We start from the raw sequence: 14,210 nt of genomic DNA on the forward strand, positions 1-14,210 counted from the left end.
CTCTTTCCAGTTCCCCTCACCTGATGGTTGACAGCATTTGATCTGTTCATGGCCCGCACACTGAGGGCTGAGGGAAGCTCAGGGGGATTCTAACCTCTTGTTCTAAGGCAGCGGTTCTCAACCTGTGGGTCGCGACCCCTCTGGGGTGGAACGACCCTTTCACAGGGGGTCGCCTAAGACCATCGGAAAACACACATATAATTACATATTGTTTTTGTGATTAATCACTATGCTTTCATTATGTTCAATTTGTAACAATGAAATTGGGGGTCACCACAACATGAAGAACTGTATTAAAGGGTCGCGGCATTAGGAAGGTTGAGAACCACTGCTCTAAGGCATGGCTGTAACAAATCAAATTGGCTTTTCTTCTCTCCTTCCTTCTCTTTCCACCTCCTTTCATTTCCTGCCCCCCTGCCCCCCTCAGCCTTTCTCCCCCAACTCCACCAGGGCTGCCCCCCAGCCTTTCTCTCCCCCACTCCAGGAGGACTGGACAAAAATAGGAGGGCAGAGAGGACTAAGGAGGGTGGCCCTGAAAAGCCGAGGAAAGAGCAGTTGCTACATGGGAAGTGAATTTGTGGGTGGGGACTGGGTGTCCCTGGAGGGAAGGCTTGGCACCGAGTTCCTTCCCGAGTGACCCTCCCTCTGTCCGTCCTCGTTTCCTGTGGACGCTGAGCTCTCGGCAGGTGGGGACATGGAAGTGAGAACCATAGGTCCACCCCGGTCTTGTCCAGCAGTAGCTGCTCACCAAGCATTTATTTTTAATATTTCTTAAAATTTTTATTGACTTCAGAGAGGAAGGGAGAGGGAGAGAGAGAGAGAAACATCAATGATGAGAGAGAATCATTGATGGGCTGCCTCCTGCACGCCCCACATTGGGGACTGAGGCCACAACCCGAGCATGTGCCCTGACCAGGAATGGAACCGTGACCTCCTGGTTCATAGGTCGACGCTCAATCACTGAGTCACACCTGCTGGGCTCACTAAGTATTTCTTGACTAAATAAAGGCGGTCAGAGCAGGAGGATCATTCTTCCAATCGGGTGTGGTTGCCCTGTGCAGCCTCACCTATGTCTCAGGCGTGGGAGAGGTGCTCAGTGTTACTAAGCAGGTGTCCATTGGCGACAGCAGGATTGTAGCGGAGGATGCTATCAAGGGGTTGATAACTTGCATTCGCAAGGGACGTGCCCATGGCACCTCAGGGCAGCGGGCAGGGTGGCTGTCACAGTACTGGAAACATAACCTAGCGTCCAGTGTGGCAGAACCAGGGTGTCATGCCCAGACGGGCCAGCATCACTAAATGTGTGTTTTTCTCTCTTTCGACCTTACAGGCAGTATTGATAAACTAGGTGCCTCGTTGCCTACCTGGGCCATAGCCCTACTTGCAGTGTCATTCTCGTTGCTTTTCATCCTGATCATTGTTCTGATTGTAATCTTCTGCTGCTGTGTCTCCCGGAGAGAGAAAACAGGTAACTTCTTTGTTCCTATGGCTTTGTACACATTTTTAACTCTTGGTACCTACAGTTGAAGTTCATGAGCTCCTCAGCTCTTCCCCAAAGTACATTGGCTGTCGGAACCGTGAAAGGAGCCGTGTGAAATCGGCAGTGGGGAAGCACATTCTTAAGGAAGGAAGCCATTCCTTGGGGGCCGGGTGCAGGGGGACAGGTCTTCCCACCTTTGTGAAGGTGATGAGGTGGCACCTTTCTCACCAAAGACATCGACTGATTTGTGTGTTTATCTGCGAGGATATAAGGCTACTGTGCTGTCATTTAGGTGCCATGTTTTGTGTTTTTTTTAAAATCTAGAATAATACCTACCTATCTCAGCACTGATTAGTCCTGAATTGTTTTGTTTTGTAGAATTCCAAGTCTTGCTTTGTAGGTGAATGTTGACATAGTGGTAGAAAGAAAAATCAAAAGGCCTCCTGTTAACCGAAATAGCACAAATAAAATTAATGAAAATCATTACACATTTCTTCTGAGTGGGGTCTTCGGAGCTACCCCAAGGTCCATGGAAGCAGTGGCCTTGTTTGGGGGTCAGGCTCCACACTGGGGTGGGCTTGTGACGTCAGAAATCACAGAGCCTTTGGCATGTGGACGGCTCAGGACTTTCCAAGTGCTGAATGGGTCTCTATCCTTATCCTTGTCTCCAAAAACCTTCACCTACTTTTATTTGAGTATTTTCTACAAGTAAATAATTTTTCTTTCTTTTATTTTGTAATATATTTATTTTTGTCTATAGTATTACAGATATTTCCCATTTCCCCCTCCTCCACCCAGCAGCCCCTACCCACACCCCCAGGTCTTCAGTACCCTATTGCCCATGTCCACGGGCTATGCATGTACATCCCTTCTCGTTCCCCCAACCCCACAGCGAGGAAGTCATTTTTCTTAAAATCAGAATTTTGATGTTAGGCTCCATGTTGGTTTAATTGTGTTTTTAATTTTACGAACACGGCCCGCCATTCGGTGAGTGCTTTTGGGGTGTGTGCCAGGCACCGTGATAGTCTGTAAAGAGCGTGGTGTAGCCTTCGCCTCATGATCTAGCCCAGCCGTGGGCAAACTATGGCCCGCGGACCGCATCCGGCCCGTTTGAAATGAATAAAACTAAAAAAAAAAAAAAAAAGACCGTACCCTTTTATGTAATGATGTTTACTTTGAATTTATATTAGTTCACACAAACACTCCATCCATGCTTTTGTTCCGGCCCTCCGGTCCAGTTTAAGAACCCACTGTGGCCCTCGAGTCAAAAAGTTTGCCCACCCCTAGGACTCTAGTCTCTGCTCTCGCCTGGAGCTGTTTGTGATTGGGGCATTGACTTTGTGATGCAACTTTATTCCTGAGGAGACAAAGTGAAAATTCCTGAACTCCCATCGGCCCAGTTTGGATGGGAGCTTGTTTTTATCCGGGAGTCACAGAGGGACAAGTCAAATAAAATAGACTGGGATTTAAATGGAAGTGACTGGGTGACTTGCCCTTTGATTCAGAGCTAACCAGGGTTATTCAGAGCTGTGGTCCGGCTCCTGCCCCCACCCGCTGTGGCAGAGTCACAGAACATCCCGGTTGCTTTGATCCTGCTTCCTACAGGCTTTTGTCTGCTCCCCGCCACCCGAGGAAGAAGGTTTGGGGTGCTGGTGGCCCCCGGAGCAGATGCAGAACCACTATTCTCTGGCTCTTAGCTTCCTCATTTGCAAAATGGGAATAAGTCTTATCCTACAGGGTAGTTGTGAGAATCAAAGAAACGAACAGATTACACGTTTCTGCGATTCATCCTAGAATTTACCTTTTATTTAACTCTGAGATGATAAACCTGTACAAGCGTGAGATGTTTCTATTCCCCTGTGAGCTGAGGGCCTGTGACAACCTCCTCACAAGGCCCGCCCCCTCGGGTGTAACTCACAACGGACACGACCCCTCACCTGGATGTAAATGAAAGGGATCCAGCCAAGTCCTGGGCTTCCCCGTGACAGTTATTTCCACGCTTGCAAATAGTAAACATCACATTTTCTTAAAAGTATTTCTGACGTCTGCTTGGCTGGTGCCTGGAGAACTCTCGGTTCTGACCGGTTCCCTGGGGGCTGACTGAGGACAGCGGACCCCCCTCAGCTGGCCTGGAGGCGTGTGCTCACAGCCTCTAGCCGAGGGGCTGAGTGCCCGGTGCCCGGGAAGGCCAGCGGTACTCCCTCAGGACCAGGCCACCTCTCTCCTTCAAACACGATTGTGTCTGAAGGACACAGGCTGGGAATCAGCAGGTGTTAGAACTGAAAATAGTGAGAACATCATCTAAACAATGAGGAAAACGAGTGCTTTTTGGATCTCCTGAGCGTCCTGAATAGAAGGCGGAGGCAGGGAAGCAGAGCTGTGGAGACCGCTGGTGGGGGCTGGTGTGTGGCCCTGTCACTCACTCCCCATTTTCAAGCTCTCATTTCCTCCCGCCCAAGAGCCCATTGAGTAAACACATTAGCAATTTAAACAGCCTTTTGGGGTGGGGGGGGCCGAACACAACTGTATGAATTGATACCATTGATACATATTAATTGAAACCATATCTTAGAGCTATAGAAATATAGTGCTTAAGCAGTATAACGCCTTCTCTGCTAAAAATATGGTAATGCTAATATAGTGGTGTCTAGTCTGTTAAAAATATGATTGCATTAACACCTACCTCTTGCGTTGTTGTGTCGATTAGATGAGACAATGCCTTGCACAGGCTGGCAGGGTGCGGGCACCCGGTGGGTCCTGCGTGAATGGCAGCAGGTGTGGAACGCAGGGCAGCCCTGCCTGCAGGCCCAACGCTGTCTTTATCACCTTGCTAGTCAACTGCAATAGTCACTAAGCACTTAGTAAGTCCCTGCCATGTTTCAGGCACTCAGGGGTTATTCATATTTATGATAGCGAGGAATGAGTTCTACTTTCCTTATGCGTAGAAGCCATTTGACCATTCTGGGTTGGGGAACTTAAGACCTACTGGGTTACCTGTTCAGTAATGTTTTAAAATCAGGGGAGTCTATAAAAAGTGATGAGATTTTATTTTCAGAATTACTGTCCTGATTTTGCTAATATAATTTCATGTGTTTTTTTTGTTTTGATTTGTTTTCAGAATCCAGTTCTCTAAGGTAAGTTTGAAGTCACATCTACTTTCTTAAAACAAAACCAAATGAAAAACAACCGAACAGCAACACCACAAACACACACACACACACACACACACACACACACACACACGCTCCGCGTAACTGAAGGATTTTAGGACTCTGCTACTCAAAAGTAAGTACTGAAAACGGACAACTCTGACAAGCCCCTGTGCCACCATAGACGCCTATGGCGACAGGAAGGGTGGAATTCACCAGGTGGGTCGGGGTCCGCTTTTCCTGGCTCTCAGGAAATTGGAGGTTTTCTGCTTGGTGTCTGGCATTTGCAACTCTTTCCACAAGAGGACACTGTGCACCATGACTCTTGTCCCTCCTGCTTTGAGTCAAGGCTCGGGACTCGAGGACCATTGCAAGGATGTTGGACAGCCAGGCTGAGGTCTCGCGGGGTGGGTCAGGGCACATGAACCTGGCCAGGCAGACATCACAGTAGGTTCTCTGCTGTATGTTGGAGAGGGCGTGGACTGGAAAGTTCCTGCCCTTCCTGCAGTTGCCCGGAGTAGCTGCGAGCACTGTTAAGGCAGCCGTCCTGTGGGCTCCTGTCTGCTTCACTAAGGCCCCGATGGGTGGCCCCCTGTGCTGTTTGTAGTTCTTGCCACTGTAACTAGCTCATGAATGAGCATGCTTTCAGGTAAACCTTTGCATGTATCCTAGACTATTTCCCTATAATAAATTCTGACTGGTCAAGCATGACTATTTACAAATCTTTGGGTTTCCATTGCCCAACTTCCTGTCCCTGGGAAGCTGCGCCGATTTCTGCTCTATTTTAGAGGCTGCTTTGTGCTTTATTTTAGAGGCTGCCTTTTTATTTTGGAGGCTGCATGCTTTTTCTATAGTCAGAGAGTAAGTACTTCTGCTTATGTAGGCCGCATGCTCTCTATCACAGCTACTCAGCTCTGCTGTTGTAATATGAAAGCAGCCGTAGACAGTAGGTCAGCAGACAGGTGTGGTGTGTTTTAATAAAACTTTATTTATAAACACAGGTGGTGGGCCAGATTTGGCCTGAGGGTGGTAGCTTGCCAACCTGCTTTATTTGGTCACTGGTATCTGAGGTGGGTGGCTGTGAGTGTCCACGCTGAGTCTCACCACCCCAGAGCCAGGGCCGAGCTGCGGCTTGTGCTACGTTCAATGTGTGAGAATGCTCTGGGTGGAGCAGTACGCACTAAACACCCATCGCCGACTAACGTTTGTTTTTTTAAATGGTCTAATTCTAGGAAATCTGCAGATGTGGAGACAAACCAAGAAACTTTTGAGCCAAAGTTAAAAGGTGGAAATGAGAACTATGGCTACAGTGCAGGTGAGCTGAGAACCATGTGAGAGGGCGGGGAGGATGTCCACAGATGCAACCCGATTCTGAAGTCTTTTTGAGCATCTCGATATCTTGCCTTGAGAGGATACACTCCCAGTGGGGCTACTTCCCGGAAAGCATGGTCACTAATAAGAGGCGGGCGTAGGATTTGAACCCAGATCCTTTTGTAAGGCAGGCAAATTTCTCCTTAGCAGTTGGGGAGGGAGGCCTGGCCCTAAAGAGTTGTCTGATAAAATAAATTCCACAGAAAGATTTTAAGTTAATCAAGTCTTGCTGAGAGGCCTGAGAAAACATCCCCTCCCCTAACAACACCCGCCCCCCCTCGCCCCCGACTAAAATTTGGACTTAATTCTCAGCAGCCCCATTCTTTTCTTTCTGCCGAGGCTGCCTCCCATGGACATTCCGGATGGCCTGTTTTGGATGTTAAAGACCTCCACAAAGCATTGACTATGTCCTTTGATAATCTGACCTCAGCTTCTTGGAGCATTCCTGTGGGCGAATATTCATTCATCAGTATTTTGCGCCGTGAATCCAGTAGCTTGACCAGGATCGTGGCCCAGACCAACCCTCTCGCTTCGTTTCCCCACCTGCCCTGTGTTTGTTTATTTTCCTCGGTCAGCAGTTAAGGCTGCGGATTCACCTTGCCCCTGGATGACACGAATATGTCGAGAGAGGAATTGATTTCGAGCCCGTTTGCCATATTTTTATTTCCTTAGAAAACTTAAGTTCTGAAAGGATGTGATCTCCAGGGAACTTTAAAAACAGTCTGTGGCCGTAGCTGGTTTGGCTCAGGGGATAGAGCATCAGCCTGCGGACTGAAGGGTCCCGGGTTTGATTCCTGTCAAGGGCATGTACCTCAGTTGCAGGCTTGATCCCCAGCCCTGGTCGGGGTGTGGGCAGGAGGCAATCGATTGAGATGTCTCTCTCATAGTGATGTTTCTCTGTCTCTCCCCCTCCCTCCCACTCTTTCTAGAAAATCATGGAAAAATGTCCTCAGGTGAGGATTAACAAAAACAAACAAACAGAACAGCCTGTGCCCGGTTAGGGATTATTTTGTGCCAGGGCTGCTGTATTAAATACAACCGCATTTCTCCGTAAATCCGAATTGTTAGCCTGTGCAGCTTGGCTTTGTCGCGTGTCACTCTAAAGCCATCCTTCTGTCGCAGAGTCGGCTTCCCCCACTGCCAAGTCCTCCGGCTCCAGCCTTCCCACGCAGCAGAGCAGCAGGCAGCCGCAGCAGGTGACACAGCAGGTGACGCAGCAGGTGACGAAGCAGGTGACGAAGCAGGTGACGAAGCAGGTAACGCAGACCTCTCCACCTTTTCTTTCCGTTTAGAAATTCCCACCTTGTGGCTTTAGGTCAGGGTGGAGAGCCTGTCTCCTGCCAAGGGCCATGTGGATGTTTATAGCATCATTTGAGGGCCACACAGAATTATCAAATGAGCCTGCTATGTTTGGTCAAACATTTGATTAATTCACCCTGAATGCCTTGGCAGGGCCAGACCAAATGATTTCTTGGGCTTTGTATGGCCCGCGGGCCGGACGTTCCCCACCCCTGTTTTAGGTGGATGATGAGAGAACACGGCCTTTGCTCACCTCCAGGTCTACTACCATCCCGGAGGGAACGGGGCCAGGACATGTGGCCTTGCTTGTCCCTTGTAGTGAGTTTGGGGGGGAAAGACCAGAAGTTGAAGTGGGGCTTGTAGATCTTGAGGTGTCTGTTGGACATCCCCTGAGAGATGTTGCGTGTGCAGCAGGGTGCACAGCCTGGACTTCTGGGAGAGGCATGTGTGTCCATATTGCTGGTTTGAGGGCAATTCTGATGGGTGCCGTCCTTCTAAAGGATGTTAATGTAAAGAAAACAGTCGCTTTGGGGTCGTGAGAACACAGTATGTTAATTTTCGGACACAGAGTCAGCGTCGGTTGGCACACATGAATGACAGTGTGTATATGCAGAAAATACAGTTCTTTTTATCCAAAATCATACTAGGCAGAATAGAAGTCACAGAACCATTCCTGACCCGTAGAAATACAACCTTAAATGAGAAGCGCATTTTACGACCCTGCGATGGTGTCCCCAGTAAGAACGGACGTTCTCCCCTTTTGGCTGCTGGGAAAGCCGGCCTCACAGAGGGGTTTCCACCGGCGCCGCACCAGGGGCACTGGCCCTGCGCTCTGGAGTTGCTGCCTGTGCAGCCCCATCGCTGGCTCCGAGTAGACGTGCATTGAGTCCCCAGCAGCTCCGGCTGTAACAGTCCTCCCTGCAGTTGGGGTGCAGCTCAATCCGTACATCTTGCCAGGGCAGGGCTGTGTCTCACAGGCCTTCGGGCCAGGGGAGCTCTGACAGATGCTCACGCCTATCAGGAGGGCCCAGGCAATGCTTTAGCAGCAGCGACGGCAGCCAGGCGGGAAGACGGACGTGGGGTCTGCAGCACAGAGGAGCCGGGGCTCGTGACAGATCGGGAGCTCAGGCCACTTCCTCAGGCCGGTGCCAGCAAGATGGAGAGATGCCGGGCTTCTCATCAAGGCTGCTCTCTTGATGGTTTAATCTGGTTCTGGGAGGGATGACTGCGGAGGTGTGGGGGTCCCCTTTCGAAGGGTCGGCCTCTTGACTAAGAGGTGGCTGGGGAGGGGGAGTCATCGCCAGGCTATGAAGAATGTTGCCTGTCAACTCCCACACCTGGACCTGAGTGGGGGTCATGGGGTGATGAAGAGGCCCCCCCACCCAGCGCCAAGCACGGTCACCCCAGAAGACGTTCAAGCCCACCATTACTTCCGTGGCTTTTCCGTAGTTACCTTTTGTCACATGTCTTTCCACCAGACCAGCCAGCGTGCGGGGGTCTGGGTGGGGGCTGGGAGGCGGGGAGGAGATTCAGAAGAGGGTCCGATCAGAGGGTCCCTCTGAAATATAGATGAGGACAGGGGGGAACCCTAGATGCCTTTGGAAACAGGAATGGAGGGTGACGTTTCGGAACTCTGGATGCCTCTTAAGCTTCAGTGTTGTTTTGAAGACGCACAGGGAGAGAAATTCAAGAAGTTTCTGCTACTTGGACATGCAACCAGCTAAATAATCTATCGGTGGAAACAGAACAGTGGCCACCGTGCTGGCCCGGAGGGCTGGGGACACCCCGTGTTTCCTAAAGTGTTTGCGAGGCTTGTTCGTGGGGAGCCGTGCGTGTCGGCCCAGAGCGCTGGGTCCTGAAGGAACAGACAGGATGCAAGGAAGGGGAGCTGGTTTGCCTGGGCTGGAAACTTCTGAAGGGTGTTTAAATAGCTGGATTTTCCTGCTTAGAGTCGGGGACTCGGGACAGGCAGCTCTGAAGAGGCCCATGTTTGATTGCTAACCACAGGGTGCCTTTGCCGGATGGGCCCAGGTGCTGTGTGCAGGTGCCCTTTGGAGAACTTGGACTTGAGACGTACCATGGGCTGTATTTCTTCTGAGGCACTTACAGGAAAGGGCCAGGCCTAGGAGCATGCCAGCTCCCTCTGTGCCCTCGGCCCAAGGAGGACATGGTCCTGCACGTGGTCAGCTGGCCACTGGACAGCCTCCGGTGGCCAGGCCTCTGCTTGAAGAAGCAGGTCAAGGTGAACCTGGCAGAGAGGGCCCTTTTAGACCTCCCCGAGGCCAGGCCTGCAGCCCTGGGCTTAGTGGTCTCGTCCTTACTCTGCAGGCCGATGAGGACCTCCTTCAGGAGTCACAAGGCCACCGAGCCAGCACAATGCCATCTGCACGTTCTTTTCCCTTCACCGCTCTCCATTCTGCAGTGAGCCTGGCCCCTAAAGGGCCCAGGAGAGGCAGCCGAGCCCTTCCCAGCCCCTCCCCTTGTCCTTTCATCCCGGCCTCCTCTCTGCATGGCTCTGTGTGACTCCAGTTTGCCACGCTGCTGCCTGCACTGCTGCTGGGTGTGTGTGTGTGCGCGCGCGCGCGCGTGTGGTTTCCATGCATCCAGCGGACTGTTGCCCGAGAAGCTGGTTCATTTGAGTCCTGGGCTGTTGGCCACAGGTTACACCACTTTGTGGAACCTGTGCCATAGAATTGGGTCCTGAAAAGCATGTAGATTAAACCGAGAGGTCTCAGAACGACTCAGTGGGCAGCAAAGGCCCTCCCAGTCTTCGCCGTGGGGAGCTGGTGGCTGAGGTGCACGTGCTGTGGTGGAGACAGTAGCTCCCGCTCCCGCTTTGCTCCATGGAACCAGGTCTGAGAGCAGGTGACGTTGGTTTTGTCATCAGTACAGCAACTGCCCTGTACGCGTGTCTGTCCCGTCTGGACTCCGGCTCTCCCACCTGCCTGGCCTGCCGGTCTGACTAGCCCGCGGCATTTTCAGCCAGTGGTGGCCATGGACGCCCCACAGTCAGCACAGCCTTGCTGGGGCCTCCTCGAATCGAATCGCTCTTCCTCTAAGGGCAGCGTCACCAGCAAGGTGATGCCGGGAGTGTGTGCACGGGGACACGCTCATCTGCTGAGACTCACCATCCAGTCACAACAAAGATGTTGGAGTGGCGCAGATGAATGTGTAGCGTGAAAATAACGTTAGGCTTTGGGTCTCTGAAGAAATGTGAGTCATTCCATGTCAAGTGCCATTTCAATCCTTAGGGGTCTCGGGGACTTTGGTTTTCTTCAAGGGTCACCCGTTCAAATATGATCTAAGGGAGGGGAAGCCTGCAGGGCCCAGGCTGCCAAAGGGCGTCGTCTGTGTGGCCTTTGGAGGCCGATTCTTGGTCCCCACCTCTGGACCGCCTGGCTCGGGGAGTTGGGGGGTGGGGAGGGGACAGTCTGAGCACGGCCTGCGGGGGTTCTGATAGGTGGCTGGGTTCAGGGTTATTGGCTGCCTTGTAGCGAGATGGAAGTGAGGGGTTCTGGGACAGAGTGGGGCATTGCCAAAGACCAACTCGTCTGCTTTGCAATTTCACACCACCCGGTAAGTACCATTTCCTGAGTCCAAAGGCATTCATGGTGCCTGCACTGACTACAAAGCAGGGTTGTACTAGACCCCTCCCCGGGGCTGGCGGTGCCTGGACTCTTGCTGGAATCACGTGGACCCTCTCCAGGTAGCGGCTGGTGCAGACACTGGGCCCTGGAGTGTGGCCCACAGCCAGCCCAGCGCTGAGGGGCAGGCAGCGTTTCTGGGTTACTCTCCTCTGCGCCTTCAGTGCCAGCCTTCCTGTCCCTGGGGACAGTGTCTGCAGCGCTGGAGGAGGGACTGCAGAAGGCAGCCACCGTGGTCTGAAGCTAAGGGGTCGGTGGCTGGCATAGGTTGGGGCCATCGATGGCGCTGGGTCGGGTACCATGATGGGATGAGGCACCTGCTGGCTCTCGGAGACCCCTTCCTCGCTCACCCCACCTCTCAGCCCACTCCTCGCCGGGGTCTCCTGTGGGCCCAGCATTCTTTATCAGAGGCTGAGGGAGGAAGCAGTCCTTGCTCCTTCCACCAGGAGGCAGGAATGGGGATCCCCACGAATGCTTCCTGCGTGGGGAGGTGCACCTAACACCCGCGACGCGCTCGCTGCGTGGGTGTCCCACGGGTTAGGCAGTGGCTGTCAGCACAGGGAGGCTCGGTGGGTGCAAGTTCAATGCACACTCCCGGGCCTCTCCCAGGCTCTCTGGGCGGGACTCTGGGAAATCGGGCCAGAATATGGGTATTTTTACCACGTGCCCCGCGGGTGATCCGCTTGGAGGAGAGTGTGTTGTGGCCCAGCGTGCAGACAGGGCACTGTTTCCGGGCAAGAGGCAGCTTGGCAAGCTGGGGGTGGGGAATGACGTGGCTCTCAGGAGCCCGCGGCCTGTGCTGGCCGCCCGTGCAGGGAGGAGCTGGCGGTGCTGGTGGGGTGTGTGATGAGTGTCAACTGGAGAAGTCTCTACGCAGTCCACAGAGCTGGGGGAAACCTTTCAAACACCCGTGTTTCAGATGGGCCTCAGCGTGCGTGAAAGAAACAGGATCTCAGGCGGTAGAGATCCCGGACCATGTGTTCAATAGTAGGAAGGTTTAGAAGGAAAAACAGACAGATTTTCAAAACTGACACATACCCACCACGACACTTTCCTACCCAATGATTCCCATTCGGACCGAACCTGCAGTGGTAACACTGACATTATCTCCCAGACGCTGGTTTCTGTCGGTGAACAACAAGCAGCCAACCCAGGTGCAACCTCCCGCCAGGCACATTAGGACGAAACGAATGAAAACAATTAGAAATTTGCACTAAAAATTACAGCTGACGGGAAAGGCAAGCGCCTTTTATTTTTATCCAAAGTCACGGGGTTTGGAAATGGATTTCATCTTGATGAATATTTAATACAAACAATCCTTCCCCCACCCCCCATCCCCCTATCTTTCCAGGCATCAATTCACTGTCGGTTTATTTTTCTGGTTATTTTAGGCAGCTCTGTGTCTTTCTCTGCCGCGCCTGTCAGTTTGGGGGATGGGAGTATGACAACCTGAAACCTGGAGCAGAACTTCCCTGTTAGCCCCTCTCCTACTGAGATCGACATAAATCAACCCCTGGTGCATGTAGAGACAGCCTGCATCTGTGCAGCGGGCAGGGAAACCAAGGCCAGACCCTGAGAGCACAGTCCCCGGCCCAGCCACACAGAGGCACCGACCTGACAGCGCTTCGCTAAGCGGTCCCCCTCCGCTCTCGGCCTGTGTGATTGGGCGGCGATGAATTAAGCCCGGGAGCTGGAGTGATTCTGTCCTGGAGACTGACTGCCCTTCCATCGCCGCGTAAATCATGCATGGGGCCCGGTTCCATTATTTACAATGTTGGGTGCAGCCACAGCACCTGGAGTCGCAGCCGGCGTTCTCAGCGCCGGCAGGAAAGCAGGTAGCCCGCATTTTAATGGGGCGAACCCCTCAGACAGGCCGTGGCCCCTCGAGGAATGAGTGGGTGGCTCGGGACTACACTTCAGAAGGAGAGTGGCGATGACCTCTGGATGGAGCCAGATGGGTGGTGTATGTGGAGCCGGTCCTTCAATTTTACCCCCGTCCTTCAGAGGGACTGTGTGTTTTTAAGGTTATAAATTTTGTATATTTTTATACAAAAGCTAGAATTTCCACAGGAAAATCGAAAGAAAACGGTGCATCTTTGCAGGAATTTGCCTTCATACAAACAAATATTGATTCTTTAAGTTGGGTGACTCTTTAGATCCTGAACTTGGGAAACTTCTAGAGTGTTCTTGAAAATACTTCAGTAGCCCTAGCCGGTTTGGCCCAGTGGGTAGAGCATTGGCCTGTGGACCAAAGGGTCCTGGGTTCGATTCTGGTCAAGGGTGTGTACCTTGGTTGCAGGCTCCTCCCAGCCCTGGCCCTGGTCAGGGTGCGTGCAGGAGGCAACCAATCGATGTGCTCCTCTCGCATCCACGCTTCTCTCTGTCTTGTCCTCTCTCTTCCACTCTCTCTAAAAGATCAATGGAAAAATATCTTCGGGTGAGGGTTAGCCAACAACAACAACAACAACAAAACCCCAAAAAGAAGAAAATGCTTAAGTAAAGGAAGGCGCTGTGTGAACATTTGGGTTCCTCGCCGCACCCTCCTTTTCCCTGACCTGGCGAGTGGGGCTCCCGCCGCAGTGCGCCTGCAGTGACCTCAGCCTCTGTAACCAGCCTTTCCCTCTGTTGCAGGAACCCGAGCTTCAGCAGCAGGCCCCAACGAGCCGCCCGCACGTCTCCTTTTACACGGTCGGTCCCAGGGTGACCAGGAACGTGACCTTAGTGTAGCGAGGGTGCTGCCCTTGGCTGATGACCTGCACCACAGCCGGGTCAGCACTGCTCTCCCGAGGCCCAGCCCGCCAGCGTTACCTGGAAGCAGCGATGTTGGAATCATTGAAACGGATATTTCAGTGAGAGAAGGAACCATTGTTCCCAACTTCCCAAGTAGAAGTTCACTCTTCATGTGTTTCAAGGTTCCAGTGACTTCTGTAAAGTTACTAAGTCACTGCACACTCCTGCTTGCTGGTCCAGTGGTCTACAGCCTGCCATGACTTTAAACATGCTTTTGTTACCTTACATCATATAAAGTTTATATGTGTGTCTGTGTGCTCCGTGGGCATTATTGCATAGGATCAGTGAAAAGAAGAGGCTAAACGTTAGGATCCGTCAGACACCTAACATTGCCTGGGAAGCCAGAACCAGGTTACAAATAAGGTCACGCTCTGAAGCGGGTGAGCACCTGGTGAAATATCTCACTGGGCATGGACATGGAGACATGCATTTTTATCTGCCCCCTTATCAGCTGCTCTCGCGGCCTCAGATGACTCA

At 52.2% G+C, this 14,210-nt stretch overlaps 1 protein-coding gene across 5 annotated transcripts in view; it reads left to right on the forward strand.

Annotated features, from left to right (window-relative positions):
• The window catches only part of IGSF5 (immunoglobulin superfamily member 5), a 33,479-nt gene extending 19,497 nt beyond the window's left edge, over nt 1-13,982 (forward strand). For 2 of the 5 annotated variants that reach the window (XM_006754315.2, XM_015568947.1), the window contains 5 exons: nt 1,331-1,468; nt 4,599-4,614; nt 5,862-5,944; nt 7,123-7,256; nt 13,575-13,982. In XM_006754315.2, coding sequence (XP_006754378.1) covers nt 1,331-1,468; nt 4,599-4,614; nt 5,862-5,944; nt 7,123-7,256; nt 13,575-13,670 — 467 coding nt within the window. In that variant the 3' untranslated portion in view covers nt 13,671-13,982. The remainder of the gene's footprint in view (nt 1-1,330; nt 1,469-4,598; nt 4,615-5,861; nt 5,945-7,122; nt 7,257-13,574) is intronic. The other 3 variants (XM_015568941.1, XM_015568938.1, XM_006754316.2) reach the window with 3 other exon arrangements.
• The last annotated feature ends 228 nt before the right edge of the window (nt 13,983-14,210 follow it).

This window comes from Myotis davidii, unplaced genomic scaffold, assembly GCF_000327345.1.
Source record: "Myotis davidii unplaced genomic scaffold, ASM32734v1 scaffold512, whole genome shotgun sequence".
NCBI classification, from domain to species: Eukaryota; Metazoa; Chordata; class Mammalia; order Chiroptera; family Vespertilionidae; genus Myotis; species Myotis davidii.